Consider the following 19152-nt stretch of genomic DNA (forward strand, 5'->3'; position numbering starts at 1 on the left):
AACAGACTTGGCCCAAATGTGGCCTCATCATGGTACTGCTGGGGTGTTGCCGGCACTGGCATGCATCATGTCAGCCAACTGTGGGAATGCGTGGCAATGATGGCACTGCATGACGGCAGACAACATTTGGGCCGATTGTGCATAGGGGGTGTGTGGCCCAGATCAGTGTAGCGATTATGGGCCATACTTTGTGTACTGGACGAATTTAGGCTGCTACTATATATTCAAGGATTGTCCCCCCCACCACCACAATTTTTCACAGGAGAAATAAAATAGTTTAAAGTGTTGTCCATGGATGGTGCAGTTATCAAAACTACGAAAGAGATGTAATGATTTCAATAATTAATAACAATAATAATATGAATTGACTTATGAGTCAGTGAAAAAAGCTATGTCCAGAAAAAATTATAAATAATTAATAAATATAGCATTTAGTTTTCAGCAGTGTTCACAAAATTAAATAATCATTTAAAAATTCCAAAATCCATTTGACCTGAACAAAAAAAAAACATTTTCCTAACATGACAAGTGAGTTACATTTTTTTAATTATTTATTTTAATTTGTTTTTATGCATTTCGAATAAAAAAAAATTAATTCACATACAAAATAGTCTAAGTGTTCCATACTCTTTAGTTTAAGCACCACAATTTTTTTTTTGGCTTGTGCATTACTACAATAAGTAAACTACTGTTTAAGACAGACCAGAATGCACTTTGAGGTGGTAATAAGATGTTAAGCTTTGAATGTACTAAAAAAATTTAAAATAATAATAATTTATTATTATTGGCTTGTGCCTATTGTTAAATAAACTATTTTTGAGAATTGAATTTTCTTGTGCCTTATTTGTTCACATGGTTTGGGTAAGATTAGGCTGGGTTATGGCTCAGTTTTGGGGTTTCTGGTTAAAGGGTGGTGTCGATATGGTTAACTTATGGCTGAGAATTGGTACCAATAATAAAACCTGTTTTTGCCCAGTTCAGGGCCAGTTAAAGGTGACTAACTGGCTGAGATTCGGGCCAGTTATGGCCCATGTGTAGAGGTGGGAAATCCAGGGGCCAATGAGTAAAAGTCCTGTCATATGTTTATTCCACCCATAAACTCAGTCATCTGATTTCACTAATTAGTTCTCTCTCCTGTCTGAATTAGCAAATCCAGGTGATTGGAACAAAATACTGAGGAGGACTTTTACTTTCTGAACCTGGACTTTACACCTCTGCATAGCAATGCCACATGTCAGCCAAGAGCAAAGAAATAAACCAGAACTGGACCTTATCGTAGCCAAAATAATCTGTGTATATTAAATATGGAGTAATTTCAGCCACAGCCTCAGATGAAATCAACTGAAGAGAATATAAGACATTAAATCTGTGAAGATCTCAGCAGAGGAGGATTAAACAACTCCACAAACAGCATTACCAGCTTCAATTATTACTAACCAGACTGACTTTATTTCTGTCAGACGTCTACAAAAGGTTTATTGAGAATTAACAGAGGTTTAACTCTAATGTGTTTCATTTGAAGTCACCATATCAGTGATTAGTGTTTCCATTAGTTGGGCTCTTAACATATATATTGTGTTATTTTGGCCACTGTGACAGTGTTTATTAAACACATTTGCAACAGCAAAGAAAGCTAAAGTGAAATGAGATCAGGTGATGATGGTTACCTGTTGATGGTTTTATAATCATCATGAAACAGACTGATGCACTGAGGTATTTTTATTTAACAATTATGTTGTCCCACTAATTAGTGATGGCCGGTTCGTGAACGAATCGTTCTTTTGAACCGGTTCTTTTTAGTGAACTGGTCGAACCAGTACACTAAATCGGACTGAAAAGTTCGAAACAGTTCGCGTCTTGCGTCAGCACTGATCCACAAGTTAAATTACTCACTTTCGGACATGCCTGAGTCCTGACAGTCCCTTCGACTCAAAATAAACCAAAATCTCGGAGTAGGCATAGGGGAGACCGGGGATGGTTGTAACAGTTTTAACCTTTCTGTCTATATCTTGTAGTACTTTGAAGTCAGTGTGTTCAAAATGTGATCCAAACTAGTTACAAGTGTCTGCTATTAAATGACATAGCTATTATCTTTGCAACACAAACAGAAAATGCATGGTTTAGTTTCAAACACGAGGAGTGAAATGTTACAATTCACCCCATAGTCTGGGTTAGTTGTAACATACCCTGGGGTGAGATGTAACATTATGATATCCACCGGGGTGATATGTAACATAATGAAATAAGGATTTTGACAAAAAAAAATATTTTGAAAGGTTTTTATTCAACACTGACTTTTCAATATAACTGATGTGTGTGTGTCACTCTGTCTCAGTGTGTTTGTCACTCTCAGTCATAGTAATTGACCATTATAAATTGATAAAATTATAATAAATAATAAATAAAATAATTATAATAAATTGAATAATAAAATTGTAAATTTTAAATAATAATAATTAATAAAATTGAACACTTGAACATTGTGTGTGTGTGTGTGAGTGCGCGCGCGCGCATGTGTGTGCGCACATATGTGTGTGTGTGTGTGTGTGTGTGTGTGTGTGTGTGTGTGTGACTCTGGTGTTACTCTGTCATAGTAATTGACCATAATAAATTGAACTTGAACACTTGAACATTCTATTTGTGTAAGCATGGTTGTTACTGTCAGTCTATAGTATTGGCCATAATAAAATTTAATGTTTCATTGTTGTTACAACTAACCCAGAGTCTTGTTGTTACAACTAACCCAGAGTCATGTAGCCATGAACTAGCTCACCTTACAGCTAACAGGCAAAACATTAGCACTAACAACTTGCATGGAAAATATCTACACAGACACACAATAAACATAATAAAAGTTTGATGAGTTTAACTACAAAGCAGAAATTACCATAACAAAAACAAAAAAAGTAAAAAAAGTAACTTTCTTATCTCAAAATTGTTTTTTCCACTCTAACATGTGCTGTGTCTGCCACAGGGCTCTATTTTATCACATGTGGAATAAGAACTAAACTGAGCATGTGCGAAGTGAATCAGGTGATTTGTAACTAGTTCCTGATTGGACATATTGGAATTGTTACAACTGACCCGTGTTACAACCATCCCCGGTCTCCCTTACGTTACTCCAGTAAATCCAACAGTTCACTGAACTGAGACATGTTGTGCTGAGAGAAGTGATGAGCACGAGCAGTTGATACTGAGCATGCGCGCACTACCGAACGTACAGGTACAGCGGTTCTCGGACCACCAGTACAGAACCGAGAACTGTTTCTTCCGGACACGTTCGATACGGAGCTGATGAGCTGAGCATGCGTGCAATTCTTTCAGAGGGACCAAATGCATGTTTCTTAAGTATTTTATTGAACATCAATAAGTGTAACAAAATAAAACATGTTAGAAACATATTTATCACATAGGCTACTGCCTTTTCACTGTATTATTTTAAAGATTGGAAACAATGAATGGATTATAAAACTAAACATTTATTATTATACTAAAACATTATTTTCAGGAACAGATAATTTAATTTCTAAGTAAGGTGATATACATTTTTGATGTAAACTCTTGCCAAGGTTTTAAAGGGTGCAAATTAAATGTTTATAATGTGTTAATCAAAACATAACGTAGGCCTATTAAACATACTGGAGACATGCATCGAGTTTTTAGTTTTGTCGACTGAATTAGCCTAGTAAGGTTTCAGTAGTTTTCAGCTCACACAGGCATATGCTACGGTTCTCGAGTCAAGAACTGGTTGTTGCAGCAGTTCTCGGATCACCAGTACAGAACCGAGAACTGTATCTTTCGGACACGTTCGATACGGAGAACCGATGAGCTGGAGAGACTGCGAATGCGTGATCGCACCGTCTCTGAACCGAACTTTCTTTTGGCCAAGTTCAACTGATGCTGTGTTTATACTGTCTATGTGCTGTGCTGATACATGAGCACGGGTGAACCAAGGACTTGAATGAGGGGCCGAATTTGGCGAAATGTACGTTTAGTTAATTACAAATAAAATAAAAATGATGAAGACCAGTTTATTCACTTTAAGACATGTAAAACATCCGCGTTTGTGCATCGCCTTAGGCCTACTACAGGGTTCATTTTCAAAACGTAAATGTAAGAAACCTATCCAAGATGATTCTGACGATGAGTACTATTATTTAACTGAAGTTATGATTACAAATGCCTTTATTTGAATGTATATTTATCCGCCGGGATGATAGAATTGACGTCATTACGTGATGACGTAAAAGAACTGGTGAACCGTTTTTTTGAACCGGTTCATTGAAACGAACTGTCCGAAAGAACCGGTTCGCGGAAAAGAACCGGACTTCCCATCACTACCACTAATATATTTACATCACAAACCCTGTGTTACTGTAGCATGAAATCCAGCAATTTAACAGTCTTTTTAAATCTTTTAACAAACATGAAATAAAAAGTAAGCCTATGCTGACACACACAGATATCAACAATCAGCGTATGAATCTCAACAATGGTGACAAACACAAATATTAGGATAAACAGATTAATTCAGAAGATCACTGAAAAGCTACTAATTCACAACAAAAACAACAGCAAAAAATAAAAGCAAATATTTAGAATCAAACAAAATAATAAGACAATTCAGCTTTTTTATTCATGTCGCAATGCATGCTGGGAGTTTTGTACTATGCTGGTACCCAGCATGCATTGCAGCAAGGTACTTTTGATTGTCACCATTGTTGAGATTCATACGCTGATTGTTGATATCTGTGTGTGTCATATTAAATCGACTTTTTCATGTTAATGTTTGTTAAAGTCTTCTAACTTACTGTTATAATATTGCTGGATCTCAAACTGCAGTAACACAGGGTTTGTGTTATGAAAAATATATTAATGTGAAAACATAATTGTTAGATTAAAATACCTCAGTGAATCAGTCTATTTCATGATGATTATAAATCCTTCAACAGGAAACCATCATCACCTGATCTCATTTCACTTTAGCTTTCTTTGCTGCTGCAATGTGTTTGACAAACACACTATCACAGTGGCCAAAACAGACAAACGATAATCTAATAAGAGTTAAGAGCCCAACTAATGGAAATACTATTCACTGATATGGTGACTTCAAATGAAACACATTAGAGTTAAACCTATGTTAATTCTCAATAAAACTTTTGTAGACGTCTGACAGAAATAAAGTCAGTCTGGTTAGTAATAAGTGAAGCTGGTAATGCTGTTTGTGGAGTTGTTTAATCCTCCTCTGCTGAGATCTTCACAGATTTAATGTCTTCTTTTCTCTTCAGTTGATTTCATCTGAGGCTGTGGCTGAAATTACTATTTTTTGGCTACGATAAGGTCCAGTTCTGGTTTATTTCTTTGCTCTTGGCTGACATGTGGCATTGCTATGCAGAGGTGTAAAGTCCAGGTTCAGAAAGTAAAAGTCCTCCTCAGTATTTTGTTCCAATCACCTGGATTTGCTAATTCAGACAGGAGAGAGAACTAATTAGTAATATCAGCTGACTGAGTTTATGGGTGGAATAAACATATGGCAGGACTTCTACTCATTGGCCCCTGGATTTCCCACCTCTGCCCATGTGTGACCCTTGTCTTTAATCCAGTTCTGGGCCACTTCAGGGCCGTCATTCTTTGCGGTATTTGGGCCGAGGGAAAAGTGATTGTGTGGACCGGAGCTGGGCCAGAAAAAAATTGCTATGTGGGTTGTTTCTTGTTAGGCTTTGTTGTTACCAGAAAAAAGCTCACCCCGTTAATCTACAAGCCAGTCAACTTTTAGCATCAAAGAAGCTATTGACATAAAAAAAATGACAAAACCCGTCACCAAAAGGCGATTTTAAGCAGAATATCAGTCTTGTAGGCGTAGTTTGTTACTCACACCCTTATTATCATCTCTGCAGACAGAGGGATCTCTGAAGACAGATGAACCACCGAAGACAGAGGAACCACAAAAGACAGAAGATTCTCTGAAGACAGATGAACCACCGAAGACAGAGGAACCACAAAAGACAGAAGATTCTCTGAAGACAGATGAACCACCGAAGACAGAGGAACCACAAAAGACAGAAGATTCTCTGAAGACAGATGAACCACCGAAGACAGAGGAACCACAAAAGACAGAAGATTCTCTGAAGACAGATGAACCACCGAAGACAGAGGAACCACAAAAGACAGAAGATTCTCTGAAGACAGAGAAACCTCCAAAGACAGAGGAATCTTTGCAGAATTCCTTAATGCCAGGTAAAAACAATATTTTACATAATTTAAGTGTACACCATAAGAGCAGACCTACATCGAATCAACATTGAAACAATAACAAATCAATATTGCTTTATGTACAACAGGATCTAAAATATATAGAATAAATCTTACTTTATTTCTATGCCATCAATCATGTCGTTTTGACATATTTTAAGCAGATATGCAGAGCTGAAATTAACATGGAACTGAACCACAAATTCATTAACTCCAAAATCATTGATTCAGAAACAAACAGCATTGCCTTCTTTAATTATTACCTTTAACCAGTTTAATTTAATTTCTGTCAGATGACTACTATGGGATCAAATTCCCGCCAAATATATAGCGGTCGCGTATAAAAAAATAATAAGCGTGAATCAAAAATTTAAAAACACATGTAAAAATATATTGCACAAACTGAAAAAAAATAATGCAAAATGATCAGAATAGCAAACAACGTGGTCACGGATCAAAATATGATAAGCGTGAATCATAACAAGCATGAATAAAAACTTTAAACACATTAAAAGTTATTTTGCAAAAACTTAAACTCACGGTCATGCTTTCTTAAAAAGTATGTTTTCCCTGGTTTTATTACTCTGTGTTTTGTGCTCTCTTGCATTTTCTGCTCATATTTTACTCTTTTGTACACTTGTGCTGTTTTTCTCTTCGCTCGTCTTTCTATGTTCTGCGCTTGCTTTCCCAAATGTTGCAGTTCGAGTTTCATGTAAATTAGGGCGGGCTTAAGTGTCACCATTGGTCCACTAGTTCTAGATTGACAGCTACTCCTCTAGCCAATCAATCGAAGAGGGGAGTTGACGTCACAGCAATGCGACTCGTGGCTGCTGATGCTTACTTATACACAAGGGTGCAGGGATTTGTATTATTTTGAAGTACCCCCGGACGCCGCCATTGGCTAACGGAACCCCACCTGCAGTTAGCATCCCATTGACTCCCATTCATTTTGGCGTCACTTTGACAGCGAATAACTTCACATCTGAGGCGTTTAAAGACTCCATTTGTCCATTATTTATTTCTAAAGAAACACAACAATGTATAAATTGCTCCATTACCTTGTATCTTACGTTATGGCCCTGTAGAAGCAGTTTTTGTAAAAGTAGGCTAACGATTGCGTCACAGCCACGCGACTCTCTGTCGCACAGTAGAGAATTACCGTATGGACAGGAGGAGAAGCTCGCGGGCAATCGGGAGGACGTCGAGGCAAAATGACAAAGTAATTAATCAGAACACCTACAAAAAGTTTCTCCTGCTCCAAGATCATGGACAGCTCCTACTCACACTCTCCGTCTCTGCGAGTTTCGGAAGGTAATGATTCAGATTGATCTTGGCACAGCTACTAGAAGACAGACGGTTTGCTCACGTCACATCTACGTCGTCGAGCTCAGTTTGAGTCTGCGCAGTATGCTGGACCCCCAGGAAGTAAGATTTTCTAATTGGCTTCACTTTGTCTCCGTTGAATCCAATGGGGTCGCTGTGTCCATTTCTTTTACTGTCTATGCTTATACAGGGGAAGACGAGACCCTATTGACTCAGTTGGCAAAAATCTTTCCGTGGCAGGACACCTTTAAACTGCATGCATGTGTGCCTGCAACTCAACCTGTTGCCGGTATATAACGTATACCTGGCAATATGTTATTGTTAAATTCGTCATCCTAACGACGACCTGTTACAGTTGTGCCTGTCTGATGATCCATCATTCACCTCTAATGCACTTACCTCTGGACCTGGCACCGCGAGCGTCGATCTTCTCCGAGCAACACAACAGTGTTTCATCAGAGAATTGCCGATTTAAATGAGAAGTTTGAACAAATAAATCGCTCGTAAAAACAGTAACTTGCCACCACCTACTGCCCGTTTTGCTTTCATATTTAATCAATAACAAGGATGGGTAATGTCGGTCCTGGGTGCAGAGTTTAGCTCCTCCAACCCTAAACAAACACACCTGAACCAGCTAATCATCGTCTTTAGGATATTTAAGACAGGTGAGGTTTTTAATTGGAGTTGACGCTAAACTCTGCAAGACAGCGGCACTCCAGAAACAACGTTATCTATCGCTGATGGAGATGTTGCTGTATTCAAATTTGAAGCTATATTTAAAACATTAATCCTAAGGTAATATGCAATTATGTAGCTATGTAAGTAAACACAATAAGTTTGTAATAAATCACTGTATTAAATTCAACTTGTTTCTGTATATCTTCTCTGTAACACAATCATTTTAAATAATCTTTTGTCAAATTTGGCATAGTTAATAAAAAAGGTAGGCAATGCATAGCGGTGACAGGTCAAAGTCCTAAAGTCTTCAGACAATGGCCGTTTTTAACTTAGTTTTTGCAACGAATTGTAGCGTTTCATAATTGCAGGATGTTTCACTGGGTAGACTGGGTACAGTTGAGACATAGGTACAGTTGAGACACCTTAAATAACTTGCGTTCGCAGCAAGCACAAGTTGTGATTTTTGCTGTGCACATGCGTATTAGTGTCCTCTTTGATCGTGGGAAATTTGAACAATGGACGCATCTCCGATCCGAAGATATCGGGAAAAGTTTTTTTTCTAAAGTAGGACGTTCACTTCACCATGCACTCTCCACAATGAATAGCTTACTATCCCTATATGACTGTTAAACGTAACTGGTATCACCACAAACGTTATTCTGTACCCTAAAAACTGGCATATTTCATGGTATTGTGTCATGCAAGGTAATTGCAAAATCTAGAGAAATATGCGAGGTGGCCAGCGGGGGATAGTTGAGACACATGTGTATCAACTGTACCCCCGACAGAATTCTATTAGGAAACACACTGCTTAGTTGTGCAGTGTTATGATAACAGGTTAAACGTCGTAATTAGCCAACATAGGACGCAAATGAAAATAAAATTTGACATTTGTGATATTTAAACTGTGTATTATTAATAAATATTGTTTCATATCTTGTTCCTGCTTTATACATTTTAACCAGTGCTAATTTAAATAAAATGAATGAATATAAATGGTTGAATAAACGTAAAAGTTGCCCAATTGTTATTTTCTTTATTTGTCTTTATTTTTCATATTTATAATGAATGGTTAGTTACATTTACATCATTAGAAATGGGTGTCTCAACTGTACCATGCACTGTCTCAACTGTACCACATATGGGTACAGTTGAGACAAGGTTGAGACAAAAAGCACCTTATTTTCATGAGCTAATTGTGGAAAATATAAACTAATTCTGGGTATTATTGATTGATAATATCTTAGTCGATAAGCTAATGAAATGTCATGTGGCATGTCATGTGGAAATTCACTTCTTTTCAGTATCTATTTTTGTGTGAAAAATCAAAACGCAAAAAGTGTCTCAACTGTACCCTGTCTACCCTACAGCAGCCTTAGCATATTGGACATCATGAGCCAAGTAATATTGTTTAACACCGATTGCCAGTGTGCACATTAACATTCTCATGTATCTCAAAAAAGATCAATTTAATTATTTATGTCCAGAGTTCAGATAGCTTTACTGCTTGAAAGTCTTTGTAAAGTTAAATTGAACTGCCATCTTACCCTGTATAAGTAAGTGTAGCACTCCTGAAAAGGAGTATAAGGATTAAAGAAAAATGAAATAAAAGAGAGCGCAGCAGTGCTTCTTTGTTGTTATATTATTTACTCAGAATGAAGTGCGTCACGGGCGCGCACCACCCACTGAAGTGTGCGTGACGTAATCACGCTGGTATGCCAAGCGAAAATAATTAATTTAATAAATGCACATAACAAAGCACAAATAAGAAATTGAACAGTATATAAAAGTAACATTTTAGTATATTAGAATGGAATTGAAGAAATTGTACAAACATAAACAGCATTTACTCACTATATTAAATAAGCATCAGTAGCCACGAGTCGCATTGGTGTGACGTCAACTCCCCTCTTCGACTGATTGGCTAGAGGAGTAGCTGTCAATCTAGAACTAGTGGACCAATGGTGACACTTAAGCCCGCCCTAATTTACATGAAACTGGAACTGCAACATTTGGAAAAGCAAGCGCAGAACATAGAAAGACGAGTGAAGAGAAAAACAGCACAAGCGTACAAAAGAGTAAAATATGAGCAGAAAATGCAAGAGAGCACAAAGCACAGAGTAATATAACCAAGGAAAACATACTTTTTAAGAAGGCATGACCATGAGTTTAAGTTTTGTGCAAAATAACTTTTAATGCGTTTAAAGTGTTTATTCATGCTTGTTATTTCTTGATTCACACTTATCATATTTTGATCCGTGACCACGTTGTTTGCTATTCTGATCATTTTGCATTATTTTTTTCAGTTTGTGCAATATATTTTTACATGTGTTTTTAAATTTTTGATTCACGCTTATTATTTTTTGATACGTGACCGCTATATATTTGGCAGGAATTTGATCCCATAGACTACAAAACCTCTTACTGAGAATTAACAAAAGTTTAGATGTTGATGTTTTATTGTTTCGTTTGAAGTTACCATTATGGTGACCAGTGTTTGCTTTAGTTGGGCTCTTGACCCCTCACTTTAAAACTTTTTTTTTTTTTTTTTTTTTTTTTGGCTGCTTTAACTGTGTCACACATTTGTTATAGCAAGAAGAAACAAGAGAAAATATGATCATGAGTTGCTGGCTTTATATACTAATGATAACAATTATGATTATAGATTGGAAATAAGCCTGACTCACTGATCTCATACAGTTTAATTCCATATAGAATGTGTGTTACATTATTAATACATATAATAGCAAACAGTTATGAATGATTTGAATGATGCCCAATAAAAAGTATTACATCATAACTCAGACATAAAAAAAAATCAGCATATGAATCTCAACAATCGTGACAACAAAATAAAATATTCAGATAAACAGATCAACACCCCAAAACAGGCTACTAAAAATCACAACAAAAGCAAATAAAGAAAATAGCAAGACCATTCAGCTGCATAATTTATTCATGCCGCAATACATGCTTCTGTAGACAGTGTAGATTGTAAGCAGGCAGTCTGCTAATACTCTAAAAAGAGTTAGTTGACATGTAGTTACAAAAGTACTTATTCTAAAGTGGACCATCAAAATAAAGTGTTACCCAAATGTGCCTTATTAACACAGTTACAGCAGCCGGAGAAAAGTTAATGTTGAAAAAAATGTTGACTTCAAACTAAATATTTTCTATAAGACATAATGAGAATTGACAGAAGTAAAGTCAAACTGGTTTGTAATAAGTGAAGATGGCAACACTGTTTTTGGATTTGTTTAATCAACAGTTTTGGAGTTTATTTTTTTGCCATTTCATCGTTGATTTCAACCCTTCAGGCCTCTGATTGAAAGAAGTCAATAGGACTTGATTTTACTTTATTACCCACTTTGTGGAAAAGTGTCTCTTCACCATCACATGCAAATATAAATAAGACATACAACTCTATTTTAATATATGTATATATATATATATATATATATATATACAGTATATATATATATACAGTATATATAAAAAAATTTAGATATTTCAATAATACCTCAATTGTATGGAACGTATGCTTAATTTGTGCAAATTCATATGTCACTGTCCATCTTTATTATGTGGGTTTAGGGGGCGCGTAGATCTAGGCTATGTACGGAAGGTTTTTTTTTTTAGCGATTTTTTTTTTATATATATATGCATTTATAGTGTGTATATAAACAAATATATATTTTATAATAACATAATCAGAGTTGTATAGTCCAGGGGTCAGAAAGTAGAAGTCCTGCCATAGTTTATTCCACCCATGAACTCAGTCAGCTGATTTCACTAATTAGTTCTCTCTCCTGTCTGAATTAGCAAATTCAGGTGATTGGAACAAAATACTGAGGAGGACTTTTAATTTCTTTAATTTTTTTTTGTTTAATTCTAAATATTTGCTTTTATTTTTTGCTGTTGTTTTTTTAGTGACATTTAGTAGCTTTTTTGTAATGTTCAGAATTGATCAGTTTATCTGAATATTTTTGATTGTCACCATTGTTGAGACATACGCTGATTGTTGATAAGTGTGTGTCACATGATAGGTAAAAAACAAGTTTGTTAAAATATTTCAACTGATAGGTATAATTCTGCTTGATCTCATGCAGCAGTAACACAGGGTTTATGATATTGATATATTAATTGTACAAAATAATTTTATTATACAAATTTCATCAGTAATTCAGGCAATAGCATCATGATTACATAACCATCAACAGGTTACAATCATCACCTGCCTTGATTAAATTTAGCTTTCTTTGCTGCTGCAAATGTGTTTGACAAACACACTGTCACAGCAACCAAAAAGACAATAAACAAAATAAGAGTTAAGAGCCCAACTAATGGAAACGCTAATCACTGTTATGGTAACTCCAAATTAAACATCTCAATAAGGAGTTCTAACAGAAGTCAGTCTGGTTAGTAATAAGTGAAGCTGGTAATGCTGTTTGTGGAGTTGTTTAATCCTCCTCTGCTGAGATCTTCACAGATTTAATGTCTTCTTTTCTCTTCAGTTGATTTCATCTGAGGCTGTGGCTGAAGTCAGTTGTAGTTCTTGTGTTTCTGCTCGTCTCTTTTTCTGTTCTCTTCAGAGGTGTAAAGTCCAGGTTCAGAAAGTAAAAGTCCTGCTCAGAATTTTGTTCCAATCACCTGGATTTGCTAATTAACAGTTTTTCAGTCAGGAGTAGGGATGGGCGATATATCGCACGATATTGTTATGCGCATCTCATCAGTAAAGCCGGTTCCCTTGATTAGTAGTAAATCTCCATCACCTGCTTTCAGATGGAGCGGTGTTAAATTAACACTCCTGGGGCTGGGAGTGTATATGAGTCCACACTCAAGAGTGTTAAAGTTAATGAGATAATTAAGTGATTAATTAAGTGACTATTGAGCATTATTGAAGACACCTGATGTTAACAAGCAGAATCACTGAAGGAGAAAATCACAAATTGTAAGTTACCATTAAGGTGATGGGTGTTTGCTTTAGTTGGGCTCTAGACCATTATATGTTTACTTTAATATTTACTGTTGTTTGTCTGCTGTTATTGATTTATAACAGTTAAATGAACAAAGTAAAATGTTATCTTATAGTGTTGATTATGTTTTAACATAGTCATGCTGTGATCTGAAAAATGAAACTTATTGAAATAGTTTGGTTTAACTTGTTAGCAGCAGTTTAGTGATTCTTCAGCCTACGATTATCAGTACTTTACTTATTATTCAAAATATATAATAAACATTGTTCTGATCAAAAGACATTCAGATAAATTCTTTTAAAACACAGACATCAATAATCAGCCTGTGAATCTCAACAATGGTGACAATAATAAAGCATGTTGCAGTGGCTGCCACAAATCACAACTCATTAATGGCTCCCATCATGCATTGCGGTATGAATAAATTATGATCTGAATTGTCTATGTAATTTACTTTTCCTAATTGAATATTCTGCTCGTCACCATTGTTGAGATGCATAGACTGAATCTTGACATCTGTGTGTGCCTATAAGAAAGATTTTTTTTTAAAAACAACTTTTAAGAAATCCTTTATATTATATAAAAAATTCTGGTCATTTATGCAGATTCACTAACCAACAACATAAATCGAAGTCAGAATGAAGGATCTTAATGAGTTCAGTGATCAAGTTCAAATGATGAATGTTATAATATAACCAACCCCATCAGATCACTTTTATCTTTGTTCAACTGGCAGTTCCAACTCAGACACAACAGCCAAACAAAATTTAAAGTAAACATATAATGGTCTAGAGCCCAACTAAAGCAAACACCCATCACCACAATGGTAACTTACAATTTGTGATTTTCTCCTTCAGTGATTCTGCTTGTTAACATCAGGTGTCTTCAATAATGTTCAATCATCACTAAATTAATCACTTAATTATCTCATTAACTTAAACACTCTTGAGTGTGGACTCATACACTCCCAGCAGTGTTAATTTACTGGAGTTTTTGCTGTGTACAAAGAGCCGTAGTTAACTGACAAGCTGAGCCATATCGCATTAATTATTGCTGCCGATACATCCGCGATATTAATGCGATATGGCTCAGCTTGTCAGTTAACTACGGCTCTTTGTAGTAAATGCCGCTCCATCTGAAAGCAGGTGAAGGCGATTTACTACTTATCAAGAAACCGGCTTTACTGATGAGATGCGCATAACAATATCGTGCGATATATCGCCCATCCCTAGTCAGGAGATAGAAATCAGCTGACTGAGTTCATGGGTGGAATAAACATATGGCAGGACTTCTACTTTCTGACCCCTGGACTATACAACTCTGGACATAATTATACATATACATGTGCATTTATATGTTTTAAATACAATTATAAGGTGTCAGTGTATTTCATTAGTAAGGGTGTCACGATTCTCCAAATCCTCGATTCGATTACATTTTCGATTCTAAAGTCACGATTCGATTCGATTCTCGATTAAAAAAAATAATAATAATTGAAAGCACAACCTGTGCCATTTTTAGACTTTTATGCAATATAATAATATCTGACCTTTGCTCGCAATGTACCACACACTACATTGTCAAATTTAAAACGTTTATTAACAACATAGTGTAACAATAACTTCAGTCAAAATTGGAAACTTAAACAAAATAACCTGCCATCTAATTTCTCTTTTGTAACTGCAGTCTTCACAGATGATGACATTCAAGTTCACAAAAAAACAAACAAAAATTTTGCAGTTTCAAGTTATTGAAGAGGAATATGAAAAAATAACTGCTTAAAAATATTGCAAAAATACTGTCAAAAATATTAACTATTTACATTTCTATGGGCAGATATTTTATTTTTATAGTTTCATGTTCTTCTTTAAGAAAATGAGAATGTCCACATTCTCTGTGGAGAGGGCTGCTCTTTGAGATGTCACAATGTCCCCAGCTGTTGAGAACACTCTTTCACTTGCCACACTTGTTGCTTGTACAGCAAGATAACGTTTGGCAAGCTTGGACAAATTTGGGTACTGGTGCTCATTATCTTTCCACCATTTCAGTGGATTTGAATCCACAGAAATTACTTTAACCATTTTGTATAGCTGAATCTCGTCTTTCACAACATCAGGCCATGGTTTGGTTTCTGATGATGATGCAGTGGAGGCTGTGCTGAAAAAATCACCAAACAGTTCACTGAGTGCTGTTCTCTTTGTTGGGGGGCTGCCTCCGCTGGTTGCTACAGTGTCTGTATCCTCTGCAAGGTTTTGGCTGGACCCTTCTCCTGAGGCATGACACTGAAATAGTCACACACAAAACACTGTTGTTTAAGGTAATAAACAGGCATAAATTATATTTAAGTGTGACAACAACAAACAGAAAGGATATTGTGATTAGTCCTATTCATGAAATATTATGAATGTGAAATTATGTAAATACAAAAAAAACTACTTTAACTTTACAGAATAACATGGTTATTTCATCACATTAGCCTATTAGCATCACATACCTGTGTGGAGTGCTCTTGCAAGATTTTCTCCTCCAGACAATTGAAGATCTCATTCCGAGATATGTCATCCAGGTGGGGTAAAGTTTTAAACCTAGGATCCAAGGCAGTGCTCTCATTCAGGAACTGTTGAAGTCTTGGGTCTGAATACCTCTCTTCAAAATTTGCCTCTATAGCAGATTTAACATCCTTTACAATTGTTGAATCTGTGTCACTGTGTTTCAAAGATGTCAGGATGGTGTGTTGTAGGGGCATGACCATAGACACAGTAGGCTCCTGTTCGGAACTCATCAAGGTTGTAACTGTTTTCAGGGGCTTCAGGACCTGACATAGATCTTCCAGAACAGTCACATCTTGATCAGAGAGGGTGATGAGGTCTTTAGCATTTTTTTTAATGTCTTTTTCTGCAAGTGCAGAATAGATAGCAGCTTGTTGCTCTAAATAGCGTGTGATCATGTCATAGCTGGAGTTCCACCTTGTAATGACATCTTGAACCAGCTTGTGAGGAGGAAGCTGAAGCATGTCTTGTTTTGACTTGAAGACGGCTGCTGCAGTGGTGCTTCTGTGGAAAAAAGTGACCACCCTCCTGACTCTGCCCAAAAGACGGGAAACCTGGTTTACTCCCAACCCCTTCTGGGAGGCCAGATTTACAGTGTGGGCAAAACATCCAATGTGTGGAGACAATCCAGCTGCATGTGAGGCATTGACAATGTTCTTTGCATTATCAGTTGTCACAGGAATTGTTGCATTTTGTCTGTTCAACTTCCATTCCAGTACCACTTCCCTCAGCACTTCTGCTAAATGTTCACTTGTGTGAGCTTCATATATGGGGCGAGTTTGAAGGACTGGATTTTGAATTTCCCAGTCATCATTAATGTAATGCGCTGTGACAGTCATGAAGCTCTGTGTTGCTCTGGAGGTCCAGCAATCTGTAGTCAAAGCCACTAAATGTGCACTGCTCAGACCTTCAATAACTTTCTCCTTTACATTATTGTACATGGAGGGTATCACCGTAGCTGTGAGATGCGTTCTACTTGGGATTTCGTAGCGCGGTTCTAGCACGCTAATTAAATGCCTAAAACCGGAGTTTTCCACCACTGAATAAGGTCGCATGTCCGCGGCTATAAATACTCCTAGCGCGCTTGTAATTGCCATTGCACGTGTTGAGTTACTTGGAAGTTTTATTCCAAATGAAGACGGGAGAGTAGTTTGTGTTACAGTTGTCTGTTTAACAGATAAATCTATGTTTTTGTGGTGCCTGCGGAGATGCCCTGCCATGTTAGTCGTGCTGCCGGTGGAATAATGTGGTACACGTACATTGCAGAGCTTGCAAACTGTGATTTTTTTGTCGACAACACGAACGTTGTCAACATAACTTACTGGAAATCCAAAATACTTCCACACCGGCGACTTCAGTGAAAGAGGAGGGGTTTCAAGTTCTGTTGACGGGTCTCCTGCGTCTGCAGTTGCCATGCTATCTTTTGGCTGGTTGTTGTAGCTGTTAGGTTGACTCGCGGCACTTCAACACGTGTGTTTTTTTTTTTTTTTTTCGCTTGACAAGCCGAGCTGACGTGATATGGGGGCGTGGCAGCATCGACGATTCCATTTTTTGATTCGATCATCGAGACTGAACATTAATTTCGATCGATTTCGATTTAAAATCGAAATCGTGACACCCCTATTCATTAGACTATAAGTTTGCCAGCTATAAAAAAATCTAGCATTTCCTCACGTTTTACCACTGATTTTTAGTGACAGTCGATATGCATACATGGGCCACTGGCGATGACAGTTTCCACTAGGGCTGTGCGATTTAAATCGCGATATTGTTATGCGCATCTCGTCAGTAAAGCCGGTTCCTTGATTAGTAGTAAATCGCCTTCACCTGCTTTCAGATGAAGCGGCATTTACTACAAAGAGCCGTAGTTAACTGACAAGCTGAGCCATATCGCATTAATATCGCGGACGTATCGCCAGCGATAATTAATGCGATATGGCTCAGCTTGTCAGTTAACTACGGCTCTTTGTACACAGCAAAAACTCCAGTGTTAAATTAACACTCCTGGGAGTGTATGAGTCCACACTCAAGAGTGTTTAAGTTAATGAGATAATTAAGTGATTAATTTAGTGATGATTGAACATTATTGAAGACACCTGATGTTAACAAGCAGAATCACTGAAGGAGAAAATCACAAATTGAAAGTTACCGTTATGACGATCATTGGTTGCTTTAGTTGGGCTCTTGACCCATATATTATTAACTTTAGATATTGTTTGTCTGTTGTTTCTGAATTATAATCACCAGTTGAACAAAGAAAAAAGTGAACTGATGGTGTTGGTTATATTATGACAATTATCATTTGAACTTGATCACTGAACTCATTAAAATCCTTCTTTCTGACTTCGATTTATGTTGTTGGTTAGTGAATCTGCATAAATGCCCAGAATTTTTCATATAACATAAAGGATTTCGTAAAAGTTGTTAAAAAAAAATCATTCTTTTAGGCACACACAGATGTCAAGATTCAGTCTATACATCTCAACAATGGTGAGGAGCAGAATATTCAATTAGGAAAAGTAAATTACATAGACAATTCAGATCATAATTTATTCATACCGCAATGCATGATGGGAGCCATTAATGAGTTGTGATTGGTGGCAGCCACTGCAACATGCTTTATTATTGTCATCATTGTTGAGATTCACAGGCTGATTATTGATGTCTTTGTTTTAAATGAATTTATCTGAATGTCTTTTGATCAGAATAAGTTTGATCTCAATAAGTTTCCTTTTTCAGATCACAGCATGATTATGTCATAACATAACCAACACTATAAGATAACATTTTACTTTGTTCATTTAACTGTTATAAATCAATAACAGCAGACAAACAACAGTAAATATTGAAGTAAACATATAATGGTCTAGAGTCCAACTAAAGCAAACACCCATCACCTTAATGGTAACTTACAATTTGTGATTTTCTTCTTCAGTGATTCTGCTTGTTAACATCAGGTGTCTTCAATAATGTTCAATCATCACTTAATTAATCACTTAATCATCACTAAATGAATCACTTAATTATCTCCTCAGCCCTAAATGCCGCTCCATCTGAAAGCAGGTGATGGAGATTTACTACTAATCAAGGAACCGGCTTTACTGACGAGATGCGCATAACAATATCGCGATTTAAATCGCCCAGCCCTAGTTTCCACCCTCCCCTCTCCCCTGCCGTGCCATACCACACCCACTCCCCTCCCTTCTTCTCACAGCCACCACACCCAATTAAGTCGCATTTTTCAAAAAGATTGTGAGCTAGACTTGAGCTGAAAGAGGGGGGTGTCATGACCCTTTAACAGAGGTTTAACTCTGTTTCATTTGAAGTCACCATAACAGTGATTAGTATTTCCATTAGTTGGGCTCCTAACTCTT

The 19152-nt window shown here is 36.7% G+C and overlaps 1 protein-coding gene across 1 annotated transcript in view; it reads left to right on the forward strand.

The window, feature by feature from the left end:
• LOC307171349 (interferon-induced very large GTPase 1-like) overlaps nucleotides 1-19152 on the forward strand; it is a 91448-nt gene that overhangs the window by 59060 nt on the left and 13236 nt on the right. Inside the window, exon 4 of the mRNA XM_079892919.1 lies at nucleotides 5898-6237. Coding sequence (XP_079749045.1) covers nucleotides 5898-6237 — 340 coding nt within the window. The remainder of the gene's footprint in view (nucleotides 1-5897; nucleotides 6238-19152) is intronic.

This window comes from Squalius cephalus (assembly GCF_949319135.1).
Source record: "Squalius cephalus genome assembly, chromosome: 1".
NCBI lineage: Eukaryota > Metazoa > Chordata > Actinopteri > Cypriniformes > Leuciscidae > Squalius > Squalius cephalus.